Source organism: Urocampus carinirostris, chromosome 1, assembly GCF_059441175.1.
Source record: "Urocampus carinirostris isolate Australia breed hairy pipefish chromosome 1, RoL_Ucar_1.0, whole genome shotgun sequence".
Taxonomy (NCBI): domain Eukaryota; kingdom Metazoa; phylum Chordata; class Actinopteri; order Syngnathiformes; family Syngnathidae; genus Urocampus; species Urocampus carinirostris.
The window spans coordinates 71,469,734-71,493,914 of NC_142349.1; the positions used below are offsets into that span (position 1 = coordinate 71,469,734).

A 24,181-nucleotide genomic window follows, 5' to 3' on the forward strand; every position below is an offset into this window, starting at 1 on the left:
GACTCCTAAAAACTTAATTTCTGATACAGCGTCTATTGCAGCACCATCCATTTTTACTTCTAAATCTTGATTTGCCTTGCGATTACCAAAGAATATTACTTTGGTTTTATTTAAATTTAAAGATAATTTATTTATATCCATCCATACTTTTAGGTTAATTAATTCACGATGAATGCAGGTTACCAAATCAATATAGTTATCATTTGAATTGAAAATGTTAGTGTCTTCTGCAAATATGACTATTTTTAAAACATTAAAGATATCGTTAATCTTATCTCATCTCATTAGCTGCACCGCTTATCCTCAGTAAGGTCGCGGGGGTACTGGAGCCCATCCCAGCAATCATCGGGCAGTGGGCAGGGGACACCCTGAACTGGTTGCCAGCCAATCGCAGGGCACACAGGGACAGACAACTCGCTCGCTCATTCACACCTAGGGACAATTTGGACCGGCCAATCCACCTGAAATGCATGTCTTTGGAATGTGGGAGGAAACCGGAGTGCCCGGAGGAAACCCACGCAAGCACGGGGAGAACATACAAACTCCGCACAGGAAGTCCAGTAGCTGGATTTGAACCCACACAGGAGGTTCCCCAAGACCTTAGAACTGTGCCGCACACCCGCTAACCACTGCGCCGCCGTGCTGCCCGATATTGCTAATATATAGATTAAATAACTTTGGACCCAGGATAGAACCCTGTGGTACTCCACAACAGATATCCAAGTATTCAGATGACAACTCTCCCATTTTTACATATTGCTTCCTCCCTGCGAAATATCATCTTCCTTTAAACTGAATTAGAAAAGGAACAGTCCAGAAAACACATTGTTTATTTCTTCCAGGCAGAAGAATAAGAAATATGCCGACCAACTACCACATCTAGGAACCCCACCTCCCTCCCCACACAGATTAAACGAAGTCCGCATGAATGAGGGGCAGATTATTGGAGGAGTGGGCCTGGTTTCGGCAGAGCGGATGTCCCCAATTCGTCGGTCCCTGAGGCGAGATTCTCATGGAGTTCCTGCTGACGTGATGAACAGAAGCCGAGGGAGCGGTTCCTCCACTTCTTCGGTCTTTGTCGACAGTCCCCTGGGACACCCGGAACTCGTCATGCACTCTCACATGACTGAATTTGATGCACAGAGGTAAATGTAGATTAAAAACGCCTCTACGTAAACACATTGCATGTTTAATAATACAGTGGCCCCTCTAAACACGAGATTCACAAATTCTGTTCAAAGCACAAGGGATTCTGAACTGAATAAAGAGAAAGGCATTGTGGGAGGTAGTTCAGCTAATAGCATATTTGCACTTTCCCAAACCAAGAGCAAACCAGCATCTTATATGATATCGACCAATAGCAGACATGCATCTATATCAGGGGTGTCAAACTCATTTTAACTCGGGGGCCACACGATAGACCAAACATTCTGTCGCGGGCCGGACTAGTAGATTAAAGAGAAAGAAAAAGAGAGATAAAGAAATAAGAGAAAGAGGGAGGGAAAAGAAGAGAGAGGGCGGGACAAAGAAAGAGAGAGAGGGGAGAGCGTGGGAAACAAAAGAGATAAAAAGAAAAGTCGTGAGTGAGGGGGAAAAAAAGGGAGAGGAAGAAAGAAATCTCAAGAGAAATAGGAAGACAGAAGGAGAAAAAAAGAGAAAGAAAGTGTGAAGGGTAGGAAGAGAGAAAATGAAAAGAGAGAAAAGGAAAAAATGAAGTTGGAGCAAAAGAAGTTAAAAAGACAAAGAGAGAAAGAGACAAAAAACAACAAAGGAAGAGAAAAAGAGAGACACAGAGAGTGAAAGAGACAGAGACAGAGAGTGGGAGAAAAGGTGTGGAAGAGAGAGAGAGAGAGAAATAAATACAAATACAGTGTCTTTGTGAGAGGCACCTGGCTAAGGCAACATCAAGTTGACATATTTCAACCTGCAGCTTGTTTTTCTCTTGCGCTTCTCTGAGTGTTGTCTCGCGGGCCGGATTCCTTCCCTTAGTGGGCCAGATCTGGCCCGCGGGCCGCCTGTTTGACACCTGTGATCTATATACTGCTGGAAGTTAGAATTTTCCTACGGGGATGAATAAAGTATCTATCTATCTGTCTGTCTGTCTGTCTGTCTGTCTGTCTGTCTGTCTGTCTGTCTGTCTGTCTGTCTGTCTGTCTGTCTGTCTGTCTGTCCGTCCGTCCGTCCGTCCGTCCGTCCGTCCGTCCGTCCGTCCGTCTATCTATCTATAAGGACTAAATGTTCCAATAGGCTGTAGTCTGTAATAGTCTGTGGTATGTGCAGCCCTTTGAGAACTTTTGTGATTAAGGGCTTGACGAGATTAATTCGTTCCCAGATTGAGCTAGTATCTAGAATTTCCTATATTGAACGAATTTCATCGGAAGAAATAACTAAAGACCTGCGTATTTGTACCCGGTCTCCCTGAACTACCCAAGTACAACCTAAAAGTCAAGTCAAGTCATGTTTATTTGTGAGGCACTTAATCTCAAAGAGTCTCAAAGGGCTGCACAGACCACAGATTATTTCAAACCACAGACTATTATTACACTATCCCCTGATCTAAAACCTACATGAGGGCAAGGAAAAACTCAAAACCTTCATTTATCAAGATATACTATAAATTGTAAATATATCTATTTTTGAGACAAATTTCTCCCCATATCGGTGTTGGGAACAGATGACAGTCATATATCTCCCATTTTCAGTTCTTCCCATTACTATTTACCACTGAGAAACACTACCTTCATTTTTTGTAGGGCCCGTAATTAATAGATAATCCTTGCAATTAATCCACAGTTCACAGTGCCCTGTTTAATTGTAGCATGCACATGTCTATTTCGGCGCCACTCGTAGGGGGCAATGACACTTTATTACTTGTGGCATCCCCCAGGGGTCAGTACTGGGTCCTAGACTGTTTAACATCTATATAAATGACATTTGTAAGGTATCAGGGATATACAAATTAGCATTGTTTGCTGATGACACAAATATATTTTGCTCTGGCGTGGATTGAAATGAACTTCTGGAGTACTGGCTTGATGGTAACAAGTTATTAGTAAAATTAGATAAAACTAAAGTCATGTTAGTTTTATCTAAATCACTAAAACCCCATTCTAATAGTAATCAAACACAAAAAATATAGTAACAAGATCGATTAGATGATATTAACAAAATAAAGTGGAAGTTTATTAAGAGCACTTACTATGGAGGGAGTCAGTGGTTGCTAACAGAGGTGTGTGCGTGGAGGTGGAGGAGTGAGGGAGCACAAGAGAGCGCAATAAAAAAACAAAAGCGCAGGATCAGGTTTTTATGTAAAGAAATGCTTGTTCTAACTGGTACAATCTTAAGTACTCCGCCCTCTAGTGAAAGCATCTGGAAAGTCTCAGAAATTGTCACGGTTGCCATGGCGCCCAATTGGCCCTGCCGGTGTGGCGCCAGCTGCAGCTTGATGACAGATTGTCTCCCTGTCAGTATTTAAACTCTGTCCTGTCAGTCCCCTTTTGTCGGTCCGTCTGCGAATCTCTGTTTTAACACGGCAAGTCCTTTTTCGCATGCCCTGTTTTTTGCTCCTGTTTGTCTCCCGATACGATCTGTTTTGATTTCGACCACGTCTGCTCTCCCGTCCCGAATTACGACCCGTTTTGATTTCGACCACGTCTGTTCTCCCGTCCCGAATAACGATCCGTTTTTGATCTCGACCACGTCTACTCTCCTCTCCCGGCTTTCGACTTATTTCCGATCCCGATCCACGTTTTTGCTCTTCTATCCCGGCAACCGACCCATTTTTTCCGTTCCCGATACCGCCATCGCTCGCCACGGAAGTCCCACTTCACAAGAGCGACCTGCTCCCTGCGACCAGCGATCACCAGATAGTGTGTGCACTCCTTTCCCTTCTTTCCAATAAAACTGGGAGAAACGTTACGCGAGTGGGTTCTGTCTCTGTTCTGGTCTTGACATAAATTGGATTTTCTCTTGTATGTCGTACAAGATTTTCTCAAATTTCTCGATACTAGTGTAGTTTGTATGAAGAGGGGCCACTGTATGTATATTTAGTTAAAAGTTAAATGTATTTTTTCATTATTACTTCCATAATGTACTGTATAAAAATGAGTTACATTTTCTATTACAGTGAAAGAATAAAAGCAATGGAGGAGCAAATAGCCAGTCTAGCCGGACTGGTTCACCAGGCGTTGTCTGTGGGAGGGGATAAAAGCCTTCTTGGGTCAGTATTTTTACTTTTACTTTACACTTTTTTTAATTTTTGCTGCAATATTTGTAAAATAAATTAAATGTTATCAATTCCTCAAAGTAAAAACATTGAAAGTAACGCTTTCTACTTAATGCCTTGAGAAAAGAGTTAAGATAACATGATAAAATTGAAAATATTATAAATAATTGAATAAATACACTAAAATAAAATCAGTAATGTACCGTATTTTCCGCACTATAAGGCGCACCGGGTTATAGGGCGCACCCCCCAAAAAAAATAGTTTTTGGTCCTATATCTTCCATACATAAGGCGCACCGGATTATAAGGCGCTACAATGGGAACGTGGACAAAACAGTCAGATAGTTCAGTCCAACTTATTACCCCCTTAACATTCCCAAAGCTTGCAAAGAAGCAAATACAAGATTCAAGAAATGCCAACCATTCCTTAGTTTCTATTTTCTTTTTCGCTCGCAACTTTACTGTGCATATGACAATAAACACTTGGAATTGAGTTTCATTTAAAAATAGACTCATCACAGAAACATCGAGATCAGTCTGAAACAAGATCCTGGGAAAATATATAGCCGGAGTAGCTCACCGAAGTCGTTGCTTTCAATAATAATGTGCAACCATGGTCCTCTTATATCCGTGAGTGTAGTAAATCCAGGAGAGTAAAATATTTACAAATACAGAATAATAATACATGTTTTCTCTATGCCGTAGTTTAAGCAAACTTGCTATTCACATTCATCTTTTTCGGCCAATTGCAGGCTTTGTTTTGCCGCTTCAGCCAATGCCAGCCTGTAAATGATAAAAAGGATCCGCCCCTTGACCTCCGAATAACTTTAGCCAATAGTGATCGATTCAAATGATGATTGACACATCTTTTTCGGCCAATTGCAGGCTTTGTTTTGCCCCTTTAGCCTATGCGAGCCTGTAAATGATAAAAAGGATCCGCCCCCTTTACCTCCGAATAACTTTAGCCAATAGTGATGGATTCAAATGATGATTGACACATTGGTTAGTCAATGAAACGCCGGTATATAAATCCCAGCATACACCGCGGACGACTTCGCCTTGGGGGGAAAATCTAGTCGGCGGCCGCTTGCCTTAGTTGCAAGACTTTGCGACTTAATATTGATCCATATATAAGGCGCAGTGTATTATAAGGCGCATGGTTAGCTTTTGAAAAAAATAAAGGCTTTTATGTGCGCCTTATAGTGCGGAAAATATTACCCAAGAGATCAAGACTCCTGCAATTGTATTCAATTCTGTCATATTTAATGACTATATGTTGTTTTTTTTGCAGTGGAAGCCCCGAAAAAAGTCGACCAGGTGAGTTTTTCATCCTGTCCTCAAGACTTTAGCATGCAAATTAAATTGAGAACTTGAATAATCCAAACGCATCTACATAAACACATTCCATCTTTAATAATACAGTGGCCCCTCAAAGAATTCTGTTCAAAACGCAAGGCGTTCTGAACTGAATGAAGAGAAAGGCATTGTGGGATGTAGTTCAGCCGATAGCATTTTGTCAGGACCAGAACGGAAACAGGACCCAATTGCGTTACGTTTCTCACAAGTTTTATTAAAGGAAAGAGGAAGGGCTGCGCCCACGATCCGGCGTTCGCTAGGTGCGGAAAGCAAGTCGCTCTCTAACTCAGTTTGTGATCCGAACACGGATTTGGCGAGCGATGAAGGTGTTGGGAACAGAAAATGGGTGAGTAGCCGGGACAGGAGAGCAAAAACGTGGTTGAGGACGGAAGCGAGTGGTAAGCCAGGAAAGGAGAGTATACGTGGTCAGGGACAAAAAGAGGTTGAAAGCCGGGATGGGAGAGTAGACGTGGTCAGGATCAAAAACGGGTCAAAGCCGGGGGACAGACGGGAGCAGAAAACAGGTGGGAGTCAGGGTCGTAAAAGGCTTGCCTAGTGTTAACTGAGGTTCCCAGATGGACTGACAAAAGGAGCCAGATGGGAGTGGGTTTAAATAGGGACAGGGAGCCAATCAGAGTCCGTGGCAGGCTAATCACATCGGTAATCATGACACATTATTCCTTTATTCTAAACCAGTAGCAAATCAGCATCTTATATGATATCGACCAATAGCAGTCATGCATCTAAGAGGTGTAAGTGTTATAATAGGCAGTAGTCTGTAGGATGGCAGTGGCTCAGGAGGTAGAGCGCTCATCTTGGGATCAAGAGATCGCAGTTCGAATCCCGGCTCTTCCGTGTTACATGTCGAAGTGTCCTTGGGTAAGACACTGAACCCCTAAGACCCCCAATAAGCAGGTTAGCGCCTTACATGGCTGCAAGGCCGCTATTGGGAAATGTGAAGCACAATGTAAAGCGCTTTGGGAAGTCTTGACTTGAAAAGCGCTATATAAATGCCGATCATTTCATTTCGTTTCATTAATAGTCTGTGGTATGTAATCAGTTACGTTTTTTCCCAGTAAGTATTTTGTTGCCAAGTATGAACCATGATTTCATCACCATTTTATAACAAAATTAATACTTTTAAGCATTACTTTTCACGCTGGCAATGATTTGGTTCATTAAGCTGCAATCAAAACTCATTGGACCTACAGGTGATAACACTAAAATGTCATGAACCAAAACAGGATGAGGACCCAAATGCGTGACGTTTCTCACACAAGCCTTTTATTTTATGGGACATGGGGAGTCATGCACATTGGACAGTGGTCTGGCGTGGAAAGACAGGAAGCCAGAGACCGACGAGATCAATACCAATTGCCCGAGAAAATATCGGACAGATGAGGTCGATACCAGACAGGACGGGACAGACAGGATTGATATTGAAACAAGATATCAAAATTGAACAAGACAAACTAGACGGGAATGAAAACTTGAGAAAATAAAAAACAGGACAAAAATAGACGGGAACAACACTGGAAACCGATATTAAACAGGACAAAATAAACGGGAACAATACCGGACAAGAAATACCAACAGGAAACAGGACTGAGTCAGAACCTACGTCTTGTGGGGCAGAGGTTTGTTGACGGACTGACAAAGGAAGAGTGAGAGCACTGAGTTTAAATAGAAGGAAAGCCAATCCGTCAACGAGCCGCAGCTGGCGCCAGACGGGCGGGGCCAATTGGGTGCCATGACAATGTTGTGGATTATTGGAGTCGAGCTTGACATAAGGAGAACGCATCACTTTAAAACGGGAAATTCCAGAATTGTTTCTCCCGAGTGTAAATGTCAGCGAATGTCATTATTAATCGCCTTGGGCTGCCAAGGAATAACATTCTTCTTTGCGGTAAACATGCGGTCAAGCCGACCCCAACGAGGTCTTGGAAATTGTGAAATTGTGAAAATCAAAAGAGGACAAAACATTCTGTCTGGTAGCGTGCATTTGAGATAAACACGTGCGTCATCGCAAGGGGGACGGGCTAAAGCAATATAAGATGTTGTCTTAGGATATGAAAAGCCAATTGTCTCTGAGACCAATGAGAGATCTCTCTTTTTGTACGCTGATGAAGATAATTAAACGAGCTCTCCCTCTTCCACCAAGACTTCTCCCTGCATCTTGTTTTACTTTTTTTGGGGCATATTTCTCAGGCTGTTCCGAAAGCAGCCGTGACATAAAATGTACACATTTAAATGAATTAAATCAAGATGTGACCTAGAACCGGTCGGGTTCAAATTAACCAAAGTCTAGGCTCAAATGCACCAACCCAGAGCTTGGGTTGTTTTGAAATGATTGATAGATAGATAGATAGATAGATAGATAGATAGATAGATAGATAGATAGATAGATAGATAGATAGATAGATAGATAGATAGGTAGGTAGGTAGGTAGGTAGGTAGGTAGGTAGGTAGGTAGGTAGGTAGGTAGGTAGGTAGGTAGGTAGGTAGGTAGGTAGGTAGGTAGGTAGGTAGGTAGGTAGGTAGGTAGGTAGATAGATAGATAGATAGATAGATAGATAGATAGATAGATAGATAGATAGATAGATAGATAGATAGATAGATAGATAGATAGATAGATAGATAGATAGATAGATAGATAGATAGATAGATAGATAGATAGATAGAGTAGATAGATAGAGTAGATCGACAAATATCCACATTAGCTGGATAGATAGATAGATAGATAGATAGATAGATAGGTAGGTAGGTAGGTAGGTAGGTAGGTAGGTAGGTAGGTAGGTAGGTAGGTAGGTAGGTAGGTAGGTAGGTAGGTAGGTAGGTAGGTAGGTAGGTAGGTAGGTAGGTAGGTAGGTAGGTAGATAGATAGATAGATAGATAGATAGATAGATAGATAGATAGATAGATAGATAGATAGATAGATAGATAGATAGATAGATAGATAGATAGATAGATAGATAGATAGATAGATAGATAGATAGATAGATAGATAGATAGATAGATAGATAGATAGATAGATAGGTAGGTAGGTAGGTAGGTAGGTAGGTAGGTAGGTAGGTAGGTAGGTAGGTAGGTAGGTAGGTAGGTAGGTAGGTAGGTAGGTAGGTAGGTAGGTAGGTAGGTAGGTAGGTAGGTAGATAGATAGATAGATAGATAGATAGATAGATAGATAGATAGATAGATAGATAGATAGATAGATAGATAGATAGATAGATAGATAGATAGATAGATAGATAGATAGATAGATAGATAGATAGATAGATAGATAGATAGAGTAGATAGATAGAGTAGATCGACAAATATCCACATTAGCTGGATAGATAGATAGATAGATAGATAGATAGATAGGTAGGTAGGTAGGTAGGTAGGTAGGTAGGTAGGTAGGTAGGTAGGTAGGTAGATAGATAGATAGATAGATAGATAGATAGATAGATAGATAGATAGATAGATAGATAGATAGATAGATAGATAGATAGATAGATAGATAGATAGATAGATAGATAGATAGATGAATACAGATAGATAGATAGATAGATAGATAGATAGATAGATAGATGGATGGATACAGATAGATAGATGGATGGATGGATATAGATAGATAGATAGATGGATGGATGGATACAGAGATAAAGAGAGATAGATAGATGGGTAGAGATACAGAGAGATAGACAGATAGAGACAGATATAGATAGAGATACATAAAAATAGAGAAACAGATGGATAGATAGATGGATACAGAGAGAAAGAGAGAAAAAGAGAGAGATATAGATTGATAGATAGGGATAGTTATAATACTTGTAATATACAAATGTAGGGGTGGAGTTTAATGTGGGCTTTTACTCCCCCGGGTGGAGTTAAAGAGCCTCATGGCATGAGGAAGAAATGATCTCCTCAGTCTGTTCGTGGAACAAGACTGTGACAGCAGTGTTTTAGTTTTTTTGTACAAAATAATTCTGCAGAAAACAAACCATATTTTTGTATAAAGCAGGGGTGTCAAACTCATTTTAACTCGGGGGCCACACGATAGAACAAACATTCTCTCGGGGGTGAGATAAAGAAATAGGAGAAAGAGAGGGCAAGAAAAAGAGAGAAGGCGGGGGCAAATAAGGAGAGGGAGAAAGAGAGAGAAAAGAGAGAGGGAGAGGTAGAGGGAGAGAGAATGTGAGAAACAAAAGAGATAAAAAAGAGAAATAGTCAGAGAGGGGGAAAGAGAGAAAAAAATCCTAGGACAAATAGAAAGAGTGAAGTAGAGAAAAGAAAAAGAGAGAAAGAGAGACGGGGAGAGAGAGAACGAGAAAGCAAGAGAAAGAGAGAGCAAAAGAGAGAGAAAAGGAAAAAAGGAAGAGAGAGCAAAAGAAGGTAGGAAGACACAGAGGAAGGGACAAAGGAACAAAGAAATGTACAAAGAAAGACAAAGTGAGACAGAGAGTGAGGGAAAAGGGACAAAGAGATAGCAAGTGAGAGAGAGGGAGAGAAAGAAATACAAGTACAGCGTTTGTGAGCGGCACCTGTCTTTGGCAACATCAAGTGGACATATTTCAACCTGCAGATTGTTTTTCTCTTGCGCTTCTCTGAGTGTTGTTTCGCGGGCCGGATTCAATCCCTTAGCGCAGGGGTGTCAAACACATTTTAACTCGGGGGCCACACGATAGAACAAACATTCTGTCGGGGGCCGGACTAGTAGATTAAAGAGAAAGAAAAAGAGAGATAAAGAAATAAGAGAAAGAGCGAGGGAAAAGGAGGGAGGACGGAACAAAGAAAGAAAAAGAGAGAGAGGGAAAGAGCGTGAGAAACAAAAGATAACAAGTCGTGAGAGAGGGAGAAAAGAAAGGGAGAGGAACAAAGAAATCCAAAGAGAAATAGAAAGACAGAAGGAGAGAAAGGGAGAAAAGAAAGCAGGAAGGGTATGAATAGATAAAGAGCAAAGAGAGAAGAGGAAAAAAGGAAGTTGGAGCTAAAGAGGTTAAAAGACACAGAGAGAGAAAGAGACAAAGAGCAACAAAGGAAGAGAAAAAGAGAGACAGAGAGTGAAAGAGACAGAGTGGGAGAAAAGGGGTGGAAAAGAGAGCGAGAAAGAGAGAGAGAGAGAAAGAGAAAAGAGAGAAAAGGAAGTTAGAGCAAAAGAGGTTAAAAGACACAGAGAGAAAAAGAGACAAAGAGCAACAAAGGAAGAGAAAAAGAGAGACACAGAGAGTGAAAGAGACAGAGTGGGAGAAAAGGGGTGGAAAAGAAAGAGTGAGAGAGAGAGAGAGAGAGAGAGAGAAAGAGAAAAGAGAGAAAAGGAAAAAAGGAAGTTAGAGCAAAAGAGGTTAAAAGACCCAGAGAGAGAAAGAGCAACAAAGGAAGAGGAATAGGGAGACACAGAGAGTGAAAAAGACAGAGTGGGAGAAAAGGGGTGGAAAAGAGAGAGAGAGAGACATAGAGAGAGAGAGAGAGAGAGAGAGAGAGAGAGAGAGAGAGAGAGAGAGAAACAGAGAGTGAAAGAGACAGAGTGGGAGAAAAGGGGTGGAAAAGAGAGCAAAGAGAGAGAGAGGGAAAGAGCGTGAGAAACAAAAGATAAAAAGTCGTGAGAGAGGGGGAAAAGAAAGGGAGAGGAAGAAAGAAATCCAGAGAGAAATAGAAAGACAGAGGGAGAGAAAGGGAGAAAAGAAAGCAGGAAGGGTATGAAGAGAGAAAGAGCAAAGAGAGAAGAGGAAAAAAGGAAGTTAGAGCAAAAGAGGTTAAAAGACACAGAGAGAGAAAGAGACAAAGAGCAACAAAGGAAGAGAAAAAGAGAGACGCAGAGAGTGAAAGAGACAGAGTGGGAGAAAAGGGGTGGAAAAGAGAGAGAGAGAGAGAGAGAGAGAGAGAGAGAGAGAGAGAGAGAGAGAGAGAGAGAGAGAGTAAGAGAGACAGAGAGTGAAAGAGACAGAGTGGGAGAAAAGGGGTGGAAAACAAAGAGAGAGAGAGAGAGAGAGAGAGAGAGAGAGAGAGAGAGAGAGAGAGAGAGAGAGAGAGAGAGAGAGAGAGAAAGAGAAAGAGAAAAGAGAGAAAAGGAAGTTAGAGCAAAAGAGGTTAAAAGACACAGAGAGAGAAAGAGCAACAAAGAAAGAGGAATAGGGAGACACAGAGAGTGAAAAAGGGGTGGAAAAGAGAGAGAGAGAGAGAGAGAGAGAGAGAGAGAGAGAGAGAGAGAGAGAGAGACAGAAATAAATACAAGTACAGTGTCTTTGTTCGAGGCACCAGGCTTTGGCAACCTCAAATTGACATATTTCAACCTGCAGCTTGTTTTTCTCTTGCGCTTCTCTGAGTGTTGTCTCGCGGGCCGGATTCAATCCCTTTGGGGGGCCTGATCTTGCCCGTGGGCCGCCTGTTTGACACCCCTGGTATAAAGCAACCCTTTTTAAAATTGGTCGAATTGATACTCAACAGTCTTGGGGGCAGCACGGCAGCGCAGTGGTTAGCGCGCGTGCGGCACAGTGTAAGGTCTTGGGAACCTCCTGCGTGGGTTCAAATCCAGCTACCAGCCTTACTGTGCGGAGTTTGTATGTTCTCCCCGTGCTTGCGTGGGTTTCCTCCCACATTCCAAAGACATGCATTTCAGGTGAATTGGCCGGTCCAAATTGTCCCTAGGCGTGACTGAGTGAGTTGTCTGCCCCCGTGTGCCCTGCGATTGGCTGGCAACCAGTTCAGGGTGTCCCCTGCCCACTGCCCGATGATGGCTGGGATGGGCTCCGGCACCCCCGCGACCCTAATAAGGATAAGCGGTACTGCTAATGAGATGAGATGAGATATTTGGTTGGTCCAATTTTGGAGCCATGTACTTAACATTTAAAGAACTGTTTTGTGTGACTCTGTGTCACCCAGCTTTTAAACAGAACTTTAATATTCTCAATTCTTGATTTCCAACAGTTGTGCCCCACCCACAAGCCCCCAAGGCTGAGGCCCGTAAGCCCCCACCCACTGACGGTGATCTGCAGCAGCGCTTGGTACAAGTAAAGAGTGATGTATCCGAACTACAACGGCAATTGAACGATATTCGACATTTAGAGGTATGTGGCTCTCCTGCGTTGTATTTTAGTGTCTTTCTTTATATTTCATTTAGATCAGGGGTCTCAAACTCAATTACCGTATTTTCCGCACTATAAGGCGCACCTAAAAGTCTTGTTTTTTTTTCAAAAGCTGACCATGCGCCTTATAATCCAGTGCGCCTTATATATGGATCAATATAAAGTCGCAAAGTCTTGCAACTAACTTGCAGCCGCCGACTCGATTTTCCCCCGAACGTGGAGTAGTCCGCGGTGTATGCTGGGATTTATTTACCGGCGTTTCATTGGCTAACCAATGTGTCAATCATCATTTGAATCGATCACTATTGGCTAAAGTTATTCGGAGATAAAGGGGGCGGATCCTTTTCATCATTTACAGGCTCGGATAGGCTAAAGGGGCAAAACAAACCCTGCAATTGGCCGAGAAAGATGTGTTAATCATCAGTTGAATCGATCACTATTGGCTAAAGTTATTCGGAGGTAAAGGGGGCGGATCCTTTTTATCATTTACAGGCTGGCATAGGCTAAAGGGGCAAAACAAAGCCTGCAATTGGCCGAAAAAGATGAATGTGAATAGCAAGTTTGGTTGTCTACGGCATAGAGCAAACATGTTTTACCATTCTGTATTTGTAAATATTTTATTCTCCTGGATTTACTACACTCACGGATATAAGAGGACCATGGTTGCACATTATTATTGAACGCAACGACTTCGGTGAGCTACTCCGTCTATATATTTTCCCAGTATCTTTTTTCAGAGTGATATCGATGTTTTCTGTGATGGGTCTTTTTTTAAATTCAACTCAATTCCAAGTGTTTATTGTCATATGCACAGTAAAGTTGCTAGCGAAAAAGAAAATAGAAACTAAGGAATGGTTGGCGTTTCTTGAATCCCAAGACTTTAACCCTCCGAATGATATTTGGAACGATGCATTTGAGTGACATCGTACAGACACTGTTTCCGTACATGTCTGAGACATGTATTTGCTTCTTTGCAAGCTTTGGGAATGTTAAGGGGGTAATCAGTTGGACTGAATCATCTGACTGTTTTGTCCACGTTCCCATTGTAGCGCCTTATAGTCCGGTGCGCCTTATGTATGGAAGATATAGGACCGAAAACAATTTTTTGGGGGTGCGCCCTACAACCCGGTGCGCCCTATAGTGCGGAAAATACGGTACTTGGGGCCCGCCAGATCTAGGTTCTGACTGAAGTTGGGCCGTATCAGGTTTTTAAAAGCAAAAATAGATCCAAAGTTACATGTGAGATGCACCCTTGTCCTTTAAGCTTCAGTTCAACACCAATGACTATCCTCGCAGAGGACCCTAGACCCCCCTTTGTTTGGCATTTCAATTCAAATAGAATTTTACGCGATCAGTTTTCCCAAAAATGGGTAATCTAATCCGCTGATTTTTTGACCTTATAGTCTGTGATGTGTAAACACTGCTATGGGTCAAACCAGGAAATAGCTAGCCAATTGCATTGCAAGGCGGACTTACCGTATTTTCCGCACTATAAGGCGCACCGGGTTATAGGGCGCACCCCGAAAAAATAGTTTTTGGTCCTATTTTTGACATACATAAGACGCACCGGATTATAAGGCGCTACAATGGGAACGTGGACAAAACAGTCAGATGGTTCAGTCCAACCTATTAACCCCTTAACATTCCGAAAGCTTGCAAAGACGCAAATACGTGTCGAGAACACGTGCGGATGCGGTGTCCGTACGATGTCACTCAAATGTATCGTTCCATCATTCGGAAGGTTAAAGTCTTGGGATTCAAGAAATGCCAACCATTCCTTAGTTTCTATTTTCGCTCGCAACTTTACTGTGCATATGACAATAAACACTTGGAATTGAGTTTAATTTAAAAATAGACACTCCATCCCATCCATTATCTGCACCGCTTATCACAGAAACATCAAGTTCAGTCTGAAACAAGATACAGGGAAAATATAAAACCCGGAGTAGCTCACCGAAGTCATTGTGTTCATAATAATGTGCAGCCAATGTCCTCTTATATCCGTGAAGGTAGTAAATCCAGGAGAATAAAATATGTACAAATACAGAATAGAAAAAAATGCTTTCTCTATGCCGTCAGCCTCGTGCTATACACGTTCATCTTTTTCGGCCAATTGCAGGCTTTGTGTTGCCGTTTAAGCCAATGCCAGCCTGTAAATTATAAAAAGGATCCTCCCCTTGACCTCCGAATAACTTTAGCCAATAGTGATCGATTCAAATGATAATTGACACATTGGTTAGCCAATGAAACGCCGGTAAATAAATCCCAGCATACACCGCGTATTACTTGGCGTTCGGGGGAAAATCTAGTCGGCGGCTGCAAGTTAGTTGGAAAACTTAATGTTGATCCATAAATAAGGCGCACTGTATTATAAGGCGCATGGTCAGCTTTTGAAAAATATAAAGGCTTTTAGGTGCGCCTTATAGTGCGGAAAATACGGTATATTGAATTTCAAATAGCCGGGGCCCTAATCTATCGCATTGATGGCCGCAAATGGCCTGCGGGTTGTCAGTTTGAGACCCCGGAAAGGCCGATAAGGATTAAGGTAACCTTTCTCGGAGAACAGTTGAATGGTAAGCTTGAGTAGAGTGGGGCAAATAAGTATTTAGTCAACCACTAATTGTGCAAGCTCTCCTGCTTGAAAATATTACAGAGGCCTGCACTTGTTGAAATTGGTAATACTCAACCAAGAGAGACACAATGTAGGAAAAAACAGAATTTTTTTTGATTTGTTTGCAAAAATTGTGGAAAATCAGTATTTGGTCAATAACAAATGTTCATCTCGATACTTTGTTGCTAATAACGAAGGACAAATGTTTTCTGTAACTCCTCACAAGCTATTCACACGCTGGTATTTTGGCCCATTCCTCTATGCAGATCTCTCTAGTGCAGTAATGATTTGGGGTTGTTGTTGGGAAACACAGACTTTTAACTTCCTCCACAGATTTCTTATGGGCTAAAATCTGGAGCGTGTCTGGGCCACTCCAGGACCTTGAAATGCTTCGCACAAAGCCACACCTTTGTTGCCCTGGCTGTGTGTTTGGGATCATTGTCATGTTGAAAGACCCAGCCACGCCTCGTTTTCAATGCTTTTGCTGATGGAAGAGTTTCATTCCAAATCGCTCTTTTACACGTATCAGTCATCATGGTCTCAAAGCATGATGTTTCCACCCCCATGCTTCACATTGATATGTTGTTCTGCCATGCAGTCTTCCTTCTCCTCCAAACACAAGAATCTGTGTTCCTACCAAAAACATTCTGTGTTGGTTTGATTTGGGATTTTCTTCACACTATTCTTCTTATAAATTTGACGCCAAGGGGTGAGAGCTTGCCTGGAGCCCTGGATTGATTACCAGTGGTTTTGTATGTCTTCCATTTTCTAATAATTGTTCCCACAGTTGATTGATTCACACCAGGCATTCATTGCAGATTTAGTCTTCCTAGCCTGTGTTGGAATTAAATATCAGATTTAATTTCATTAACAATTTAACTAAGTGTACTCCATCGAAAACGGACGAATTAGTGACGTTGGCGTCTGTGGGAAGCCCTTTTTCTCAAGTCCTTTAGCTTTTTCTTATTGGCCATCTTCTCCCCGCATAATGGTGTGTCGGCTCCTCCCATGGGCGTGCCAAGGAAGCCCCCTGGGCTTCACCATCTAGTAGAAGAGTCCCGATGTCTGGGGTACTCAAAACAACACCGAGCATTTCTACGTCATCAGGGCCTTTCTACGTCACCAGCGTCTGGATGTGCTGATTATCTTATCAGCCTTACGTCCCGTTCCCGCCGTACCTGTAAACAACATTTTCCACCAGGGTGCCCTGACCTCGCACCACAGCCCAGTCAGTGAATATCCATCCATTGTCTGCACCGATTATCCTCAGTAGGGCCGCGGGGATACTGGAGCCCATCCCAGCCATCTCCGGGCAGTGGGCAGGGGACACCCTGAACCCTGTTTACAATGAATTCAACATTTTTTTTTCTTTAGACTGACACCCTGAACTGGTTGCAGGGCACACAGGGACAGACAATTTGCTCGCTCATTCACACCTAGGGACAATTTGGACCAGCCAATTAACCTGACATGCATGTTTTTGGAATGTGGGAGGCAACCATAGTGCCCGGAGGGAACCCACGCAAGCATGGGGAGAACATGCAAACTCCACACAGGAAGGTTGGTGGCTGACCTCAGAACTGTGCCGCACACACGCTAACCACTGTGCCGCCGTGCTGCCTCAGTGAATATCTTTTGCATTAAATGTAATTCGTATTCAATCGTATAAAATCCTTTATAGTCCAATGTATAAAATCCTTCACCTGGTGTAGGTCTGGAATATTGTCATAAGTGTCCTTCAAAAGCTCTCTGGTCTTGTCCATAGTGGATTTTGAAGTGTGACTGACTGAGGTTGTGGACAGGCGTCTTTAATACTGATGAGTTCAAACATGTGCCATTAATACAGGGAACGACTGGAACCATGTTAGAAGTCAAGTTAGACCTCTTTGACAGCCAATAGTCTTGCTTGTTTGTAGGTGACCAAATACTTATTTTCCACTCCAATATATCTATCCATCTATCTACCCTGGTCATATCCCTCAAGAGGGGTGAGCGACAGGAAGACAAACACATACAAAAACAAAGAAAATGAAAAAAAGGGAAAGAGTAGCAAAAAAGACACACAAACATTTTGGGATTATGACCAACCCAAATGCCCAAACACCAAAACAAGTTAGGCACCTCGGCACCTAAGTCGGTCATGCTTCCGTCCCTCCAGATGAAACGGGACACGAGAAAGCGGACATGTCACTCTGGTCAGGGTGACACAACACACTCTTCTGTTCAACAGCAGGACCCGACAGCTTTCACTGGTTTACCCCCGTCGTATCGTGCAGGTGCCCTGACTATCCCTTAGAACGCCTATCCTTTCACATCACCTCTCCTCTCATTCTTATCACCAGGGTTGGGTAGGGTTACTTTAACTTGATTACTTTCAATTACTTTTGGATTACTCCAATACCAAATATGCTAATAAAAGACAAAAGAAACTAAATATGAATAAAATTACTAAATTTTGTGCAGGCTTGGGGAGTAACGGAATACATGGAACGGCAAAAATGATGTTGGCAAGCTGTTTGGATTGATTTTCATTTTGTTTCTGTCGCATTTGATGTTCGTTTTGCCGGAGATCAAAGAGATCAAAGCCAGGAGAGAAAGCTTACCACGTGTTGTGAGTCATCATTTTATTCATATTAAGTTTCTTTTGTCTTTTATTGGCATATTTGGTATTGGAGTCATCCAAAAGTCATTGAAAGTAATCCAGTTAAAGTAACCTGACCCAACCCTGGTCGTGTTTTATGTTAGTTTTGCCAGAGATCAAAGAGATCAAAGCCAGGAGAGAAAGCTTACCATGTGTTGTGAGTCATCATTTGATTCATATTTAGTTTCTTTTGTCTTTTATTAGCATATTTGGTATTGGAGTAATCCAAAAGTCATTGAAAGTAATCAAGTTAAAGTAACCCTACCCAACCCTGGTCGCATTTTATGTTCGTTTTGCCGGAGATCAAAGAGATCAAAGCCAGGAGAGAAAGCTTACCACGTGTTGTGAGTCAACATTTTAATTCATATTTAGTTTCTTTTGTCTTTTATTAGCATATTTGGTATTGGAGTAATCCAAAAGTCATTGAAAGTAATCAAGTTAAAGTAACCCTACCCAACCCTGCTTATCACCAACAAGAGCTCTAGCTTCCACTAGAATTACACCTCTATCCTGCTCCAATTTCAAAATAAATTATTTAAGAATCAAACAATGTCATTTTCTGTTTTTACCGCAATTTGTCCATCATTGTTGAGGTTTATCGTGTTGACACCTAGAGGCCTCTCTAATATTTTTATGTTGGAGATCTTGCACAATTGGTCGTTGATTACCGTAAATTCTGGACTTTAAGCCGCTACTTTTTTCCCAAACGTCCAACCCTGCGGCTTATTCAGTGATGCGGCCAATTTATATGATTTTTCTAACGGCCGCCAGCGGCGCTCGAGTACAAAACGTAAGATTTAGACCGGTGGAATATATGCGCCGAGGAAGACTGCAACTTTATTAGCGTAAACATACCCTCATCATGGAAAATGCAAAAAGAAAGGCACATGACGCAGCTTTCAAGCTAAAAGCAATCGAGCAGTCCGATAAAGAAGGAGCAAGCGTGTTGCTAGCGTGTTTTGGAATAAGAGAGCGTGGGACGACGTCTATATGACAAAGTTTCTTTCCGACACTGAGGAAGACGACTTTGATGGCTTCAGTTCTAAGGAAGAAGATGAGGACGGTTTACCGTGATTTTTACAAGTACGGTATGTTTTTTTAACAGACCTGTTTACTGTGTTGCTAGCGTGTTGCTACCATTAACTGCCCTGTCACGGGCACCGTTTGGGATGAAAGTTATATTATTATTATTAAAGCTTTGAAAACTCTCTCGGTGTACCGTCTTTCTTTGTAAATATGAAATGAAATGAAATGATCTACATTTATATAGCGCTTTTCAAGTCAATGACTTCCCAAAGCGCTTTACAATGTGCTTCACATTTCCCAATAGCGGCCTTGTATTGCAGCCATGTAAGACGCTAACCTGCTTATTGGGGGTATTAGGGGTTCAGTGTCTTACCCAAGGACACTTCGACATGTAACACAGACAAGCCGGGATTCGAACTGGGATCCCTTGATCCCAAGACGAGCGCTCTACCTCCTGAGCTACTGCCGCCCCGTATTGGTATTGGTAGAGCCTGAAGAAATGATCTGAAGAAATGACAAACTCGAGCAAAAACGGGACAGGCGGGAGTCAGGGGTCAAAAAAATGCTTTCCTTGAAAAACAGAGGTTTGCAGACGGACTGACAAAAGGGGACGGGTAGGACAGGGTTTAAATAGTGGGGAAGCCAATCTGTCAAAAAATATGTGTAACCATGTATAATATGTATTTGCAACTGTATATTTTTGTAATGTATTTTTTGTATTTATTTTGGACACTTATTCTGATATGTTTTGCACGGGCGAATTAAAAAGAAGGGGCGTAACAAACGCGGGCTGACGGGAAGTGGGGACCGGTAAGAGTGTTTGTGGACACGGCGGACAATAGTGAATATATTTTTCCCACCCTTACCTTTGGAAATATACACTTTTTTCCTTGGATTAGTTTCAATGGGACCCGGACTCTGCAGGTCTGCATCAAACCTTAAGTACCTGTATCGTTTTCCGTTCATTTTGCCGGCTGTGATTTTTGGACTGTGTACTTTAATGAAGGATATTCAGTTACAATCGCGGGACTTAAAGTCGGGTCTGGGTTAATTTTGTGTTTGTGTTACATTTTTTTAATGTGGGCGCATGCGGCTTATATACAGGTGCGGCTTGTGTAAGTACAAAATCGGTTTTCCTCTTAAAATGTGGTGGGTGCGGCTTATAATCAGGTGCGCTCTGCAGCCCGGAATTTACGGTAAATACCTATTTGCACATGGCTCACAAGGAACATGTTACTTTTCTACGGCAGGTATCACAGCAGCAATCTATGAAGTCCATGTTCCACATTACCGGCCAGGAACTGCTGCTGCTGATGTGTGACCGCCTGGTACAGTCGGAGGAGAGGACATTTAGACGAAGAACTGAGATAGAGGAGGAGAGGATTCAATACCTGACTACAGAAGATAAATTACTCAAGAAACTCAGGTGATATTTCTGTAAATATTCAGCAATATTAATTTGAAGTTAAAACTTCAAAATGAGGAGAGAAGACATCAATGGAGAGATTCATTCAGAGAGAATTCAATTTCCAGTTCTAAGACACTCCCCTGAGGCATCTTTATTAAATCGTCAAGGTTACAAAAAGCAGGCCAGCTCTAAAAGGTGTGGAATCAAAGAACAGCAACATGATTGGCCAATGATGACGTTGATGTAATACTCAAAACAACAAGAACAGTGCACAATAAATATCAAAATAAGGAACTGGCATCCTATTAAATCTCGTCTGTAGGTATCAAATATTAAGTGTATAATTGCATATAACTCCTGTATAAATATATGTCAAATAATAAGAAACTTAATACAAACAATTTTGGACAATCTACATACCTTTCGAGTAACGTAGATGTCAGGACCAGAACGGAAACAGAACCCACCTGCGTGACGTTTACCACAAGTTTTATTGAAAGAGAGAAGAAGGGCTGCTCCCATGATCCGGTGTTCGCCAGGCACGGGAAGCAAATCGCTCTTGTACTCGGATTGTGATCCAAACACAGCGAGCGGTGTCAGGGGCCGAGAACTGGTCGGTAGCCGGGAATGGGAGAGCAAGACGTGGTCGGGGTCGGAAACGAGTCATAAGCCTAAACGGTAGAGTAGTTATAGTCGGGAACAAAAAAGGGCTCTTAAGCCGGGACGGGAGAGCAGACGTGATCAGGATCAAAACAGGTCGTAGCCATAGACAAACGGGAGCAAAAACGGGACAGGCGGGAGTCAGTGTCGAAAAGGGCTTGCCTTGTATACACGGAGATTCGCAGATGGACTGACAACCGGGGATCGACAGGACTGGGTTCAAATAGTGACAGGGAGCCAATCAGAACCCACGGCCGTTGGCGCAAAATGAGCGGGCAAAGGTGATTCCAATCGGTAATCGTGACAGTAGACTTGGGTAGGTAGTTCCGGTTAACCAGATCGTAGAGAGGAGCACCATTCTTTTGGAAGCTAAAAAAGTGTCAGAACCAGAACAGGAGGAGGACCCAGATGCGCAGCGTTTACTTCCAAGTTTATTGAGAAATAGAGGAAAACAAATGCCAGTGATCCGGTGCTCGCTGGACGAGGGAAACAAGCCGCTCACTGGATCGGAGCGTGATCGGAATGCGGAAGTGGGGATCGTAGCGTGCTCGGTGGTCAAAAACGGGTCGTTAGCTGGAGCGAGAGATCAGAGCGGGGTCGGTGGTCAAAAACGGGTCGTTAGCTGGAGCGGGAGATCAGAGCGGGGTCGGTGGTCAAAAACGGGTCGTAGCCGGAGCCAAGCGGGGAATCAGGAACAGACGAGTGGTATATGGGTAAAAACGGGACCGATGGGAGCCAGAGTCAAAGTGCTTGCCTTGCGTATGCAGAGGTTTGCTGACGGACTGACAGGGAGTGACTGGCCCACTGGGTATAAATAGGAGGGGGAATTAATCGGGCAACAAGCAACAACTGGCTCCAAACAAGCAGGTGCAGGTGAGTGCAATGAGTAATAAAAAAGAACAGGAGGAAGGACCCAGATGCTTAGCGTTTACTCACAAGTTGATTGAGATATAGAGGAAAACAAATGCCAGCGATCCGGTGCTCGCTGAACGAGGGAAACAAGCCGCTCACGGGATCGGAGCATGATCGGAATGCGGAAGTGGATCTCCCGGAGCGGGAGATCGTAGCATGGTCGGTGGTCAAAAACGGGTCGTTCGCTGGATCGAGAGATCAGAGCGGGGCCGGTGGTCAAAAACGGGTCGTTAGCTGGAGCGGGAGATCAGAGCGGGGTCGGTGGTCAAAAACAGGTCGTATCAGGAACAGATGAGTGGTATACGGGTGAAAACGGGACCGACGGGAGCCAGAGTCAAAGTGCTTGCTTTGCGTATGCAGAGGTTCGCTGACTTGACAGACTGACAGGGAGTGACTGGCGCTTTGGCTTGACTTGCTCGCCTTCAGTTGCCCTAACACTCTCTCGACTACAACAGCCGGATTTGGTTAGGGGCAAAATCAAACATTTCACAAATATCCTGCTCTAGGGTTAAATTGGTTGAGGGCGGATGCATTAGAAAGCTAAGGAATCAATGTAGTCATATTCTGAAAATCTCCTATTCCAACAAATCGGCGTACAGTTCACACAGCCATGTGGATAGTAACACATCCAGCCCATGAGAGGTCTTTTCTTCTTCCAGATTTACTTAAAAATTCATCGCTGCTCCAAAATGAGTGTGAAAGGTGAATCTCCTACAAATTTTCCTGTGATCATCCAGCTCACAGTGAGTTGTGTAGCTTAGTGTATATGTAACGACCCTCAACCATGCGCGACACAAGGTTTCACAGTCACTCGGTTTATTGCCTGCATTCAGTAAACAAAACAATACAAAAGTCAGGGGCATCTGTTCACGACTGCAATCATCTTCAGCGCGATGCAATTTAGCTGAAGCTACGGCAAGCAGACAACATGCGAGCACATTAATAGTGAAACTTTAATAATAACAATGAACATAACTTTCCCATGTACCTGCATTTAGTAAACAAAACAATACAAAAGTCAGGGGCATCTGTTCACGACTGCAATTATCTAAAACATTAAAGATACGAATAAACGGGTCATCACTCAACAGGCCGCACCTCGTGAGGTGTTTGCATCAAAACATGGTGCATCGTCGTTTCAAGCTGTATTATTTTACTTCTTATATAGTGCTTTTTTAATATACATCATTTAGCACAACTTATACATTTTTATATACAAAAATAATTTGTGAAAGCAGCTCCTATATCTAACAAAATATGCATTTATCATCCAACTGATATTGGGCACATCTTACCTTCAGCGCAATGCAAATTAGCTGAAGCTATGGCAAGCGCTGAAGCCCATAAAGTGCCAAACGAAAAAGGCAGTGGCAGACGCCCATGACTTAACGATTGAATGAGGCACAGTGGAACCTCGGTTCTCGACCATAATCCGTTCCAGAACCCTGTTCGAAAACCGATTTGTTCGATCACCGAAATCGTTTTTCCCATTAAAAGTAATGTAAATCATTTTAATCCGTTCCAACACCCTGAATGTTTACCATGAACGTAAACGTGAAGCTAACCCAGGCTAATCGTACGTTCGCGTTAGTGTAATCTTGAACGTGTAAAAATAAAAAAAGGATTATGAATAGGATTTCTTACCTTTGTGGTGGACGGTGGGGAGAGAAAAATCATCAAAAGTTTTTCAACCTCTTCCAAAACTTGCGGCAGTTGCTTGCTTATAGCGCTAACTTCCTTAGCCGCATCACTCGATTTCACAGCCTCCTTATTCTTTACTATCGTACTGAGAGTAGATTTAGCCATGCTGCATTACCAAGATCGGAAACTCGTACACCTATTTCATATTTAGCTATTATGTCTTTCTTAAAGGCAATAGTTGGACGAACAACTTGTCTTTTTTCACCTGTCCTGCTTGCACCGACCTTCTTCAGAGGCATAATTAGCGGCTAAAACACCCGTACGCCGCTCAGCATCGCACCCTAGCGTACGCACTCACGCATTACCGGCGTTCGAACTCCAATTTTTGGACCGAACAGCAAAGCAAGAATTTCTCGAACTTTCTGGTCGAATACCGATATGTCCGAACTGAGAGGCGTTCGAAAACCGAGGTTCCACTGTACCGGAATATTAACAGTGATACAACAAAAACACAGATTTTGTGAGAACTCCAAAAAACATTCAAAACAATCAAATTTCAACTCTGTTACCTGTAGTCCATCAAGTAGTACTGAAAGTTCTAATGCAGGGGTGTCATACTCATTTTAACTCGGGGGCC

General features: G+C 42.7%; 1 protein-coding gene across 1 annotated transcript in view; it reads left to right on the plus strand.

The window, feature by feature from the left end:
* The window catches only part of LOC148376726 (sickle tail protein homolog), a 121,964-nt gene that overhangs the window by 60,541 nt on the left and 37,242 nt on the right, over positions 1-24,181 (plus strand). Inside the window, exons 8-12 of the mRNA XM_088326582.1 lie at positions 843-1,145; positions 4,127-4,219; positions 5,517-5,542; positions 12,488-12,627; positions 20,174-20,349. Of these exons, the coding sequence (XP_088182708.1) occupies positions 843-1,145; positions 4,127-4,219; positions 5,517-5,542; positions 12,488-12,627; positions 20,174-20,349 (738 nt within the window). The remainder of the gene's footprint in view (positions 1-842; positions 1,146-4,126; positions 4,220-5,516; positions 5,543-12,487; positions 12,628-20,173; positions 20,350-24,181) is intronic.